The sequence below is a fragment of the Echinococcus granulosus genome (assembly GCF_000524195.1).
Source record: "Echinococcus granulosus chromosome Unknown EG_S00497, whole genome shotgun sequence".
Classification (NCBI taxonomy): domain Eukaryota; kingdom Metazoa; phylum Platyhelminthes; class Cestoda; order Cyclophyllidea; family Taeniidae; genus Echinococcus; species Echinococcus granulosus.
In genome coordinates, this window is record NW_020170876.1 from 1 (window position 1) to 1,243 (window position 1,243).

At 45.0% G+C, this 1,243-nt stretch overlaps 1 protein-coding gene across 1 annotated transcript; it reads left to right on the forward strand. All coding sequences in view use genetic code 11, as the record gives it.

Moving 5' to 3' along the window:
* Positions 1-105: 105 nt before the first annotated feature.
* On the forward strand, positions 106-1,207 carry EGR_11203 (hypothetical protein; the record flags this gene model as incomplete). Its single annotated transcript, XM_024500450.1, has 2 exons — positions 106-159; positions 935-1,207. 2 exons carry the CDS (start codon positions 106-108, stop codon positions 1,205-1,207), a joined length of 327 nt encoding a protein of 108 aa, XP_024345136.1.
* Positions 1,208-1,243: the final 36 nt, after the last annotated feature.

The following is a 1,243-nucleotide window of genomic DNA, read 5'->3' on the forward strand; positions in this document are numbered from 1 at the left end:
CCTTTTGAAGAAGTGGCGTGGAAATGGCATATCCTTTTAAGTCGGAGATCGAGAAGACGATGATATCGGCTTTGTGTTCCATTAAATGTAAATGTTTGCTGTGGCATGATTTTGCTCTTCGTCTTCACAGGCAGCGAGCGTGAGTCCGGGTCGACTTCTGTGAGTAATCTGTTTCCTCGTTAACAAACTTGTGTTCATTTTCTACCATTAGACAATTATTCACAAACACTATCGCGCAGAGGTCGTAATGATTTCAAAATGATGGTTTTACTGCTGTACATCCTTTTGAGGTCTTAATTTGCAAGTGTCGTTTTGTTTGCGTATGCTCCTTGTTTTTCCCTGCTTGCTCTCTGTAGTTCGTCCATGTCCGCCTATCATTAAGCACAAGTCGATGTGAAATCTTGCGCCAACATAACTTGGTTATGGTAATTAAGGAAACGACTTGCCGTTTAGCTGTCAATATATCAGACCCACCCGTCACCCTGTGGGCTATATTTGAACCTCCCAGACATGTTGGTTGATAATGAAGGTGAAATGGGTCCTTGAACAATATTTTAAGTAGTGTGTGTACAATGGATTACAATCCAAATGCATTTGTTAAAATTTCTCACGAACTAGCTTGGCATTGTCGACAAAGGATGAAATGTAGAAGCATCTCGAAGGTATTGGACTCCTTACTGTTCTCCACATTATAGGCATGGTGAGAGAAATTGATTATGTTCCCTTCATGTTAATCCTCTTTCAGGCCTGGGTGGGATTATTAATTGAGCTTAATGGGGTCTTTTATGATTTCCTTCTTGATGTAACCGCCTTAGACTCTCGCTAGGTAGTAAGGTCCACCAACTAACTTTGAAAGACATGCCTGACCTTTGGTAGTGTCACTAGTCTTGACAACCTTCCGCTCTTACTCGCTTACCTCGCTTTGGCAACTCAGCAGGTAGAGTCGGCAGGGCGAAAGCGGAGAGTGGAGTTGGAGACGGTGGTGAAAGGCGGTAGCGATGTATTGCAGCGGTTGCGCGTGCAGAAAGATGCCATAGTGGGTCCCACCCCGAGGATTGCGCCACCGTCGCTCGCACCGTCTACGGTCGTCCGCTCTCCGTCGTCCTTGGCATGGTTGACCTCGTACTCGTCTAACACTGGCATTGCAGGTCAGATTTCCTTATTTCCCCTTCCCCTCCCAAAAGTTGGCGTCGGCTTTATTCCTTAGGTTTGTACTATTCGTGCATTTGGTTGTTTAGTTAAT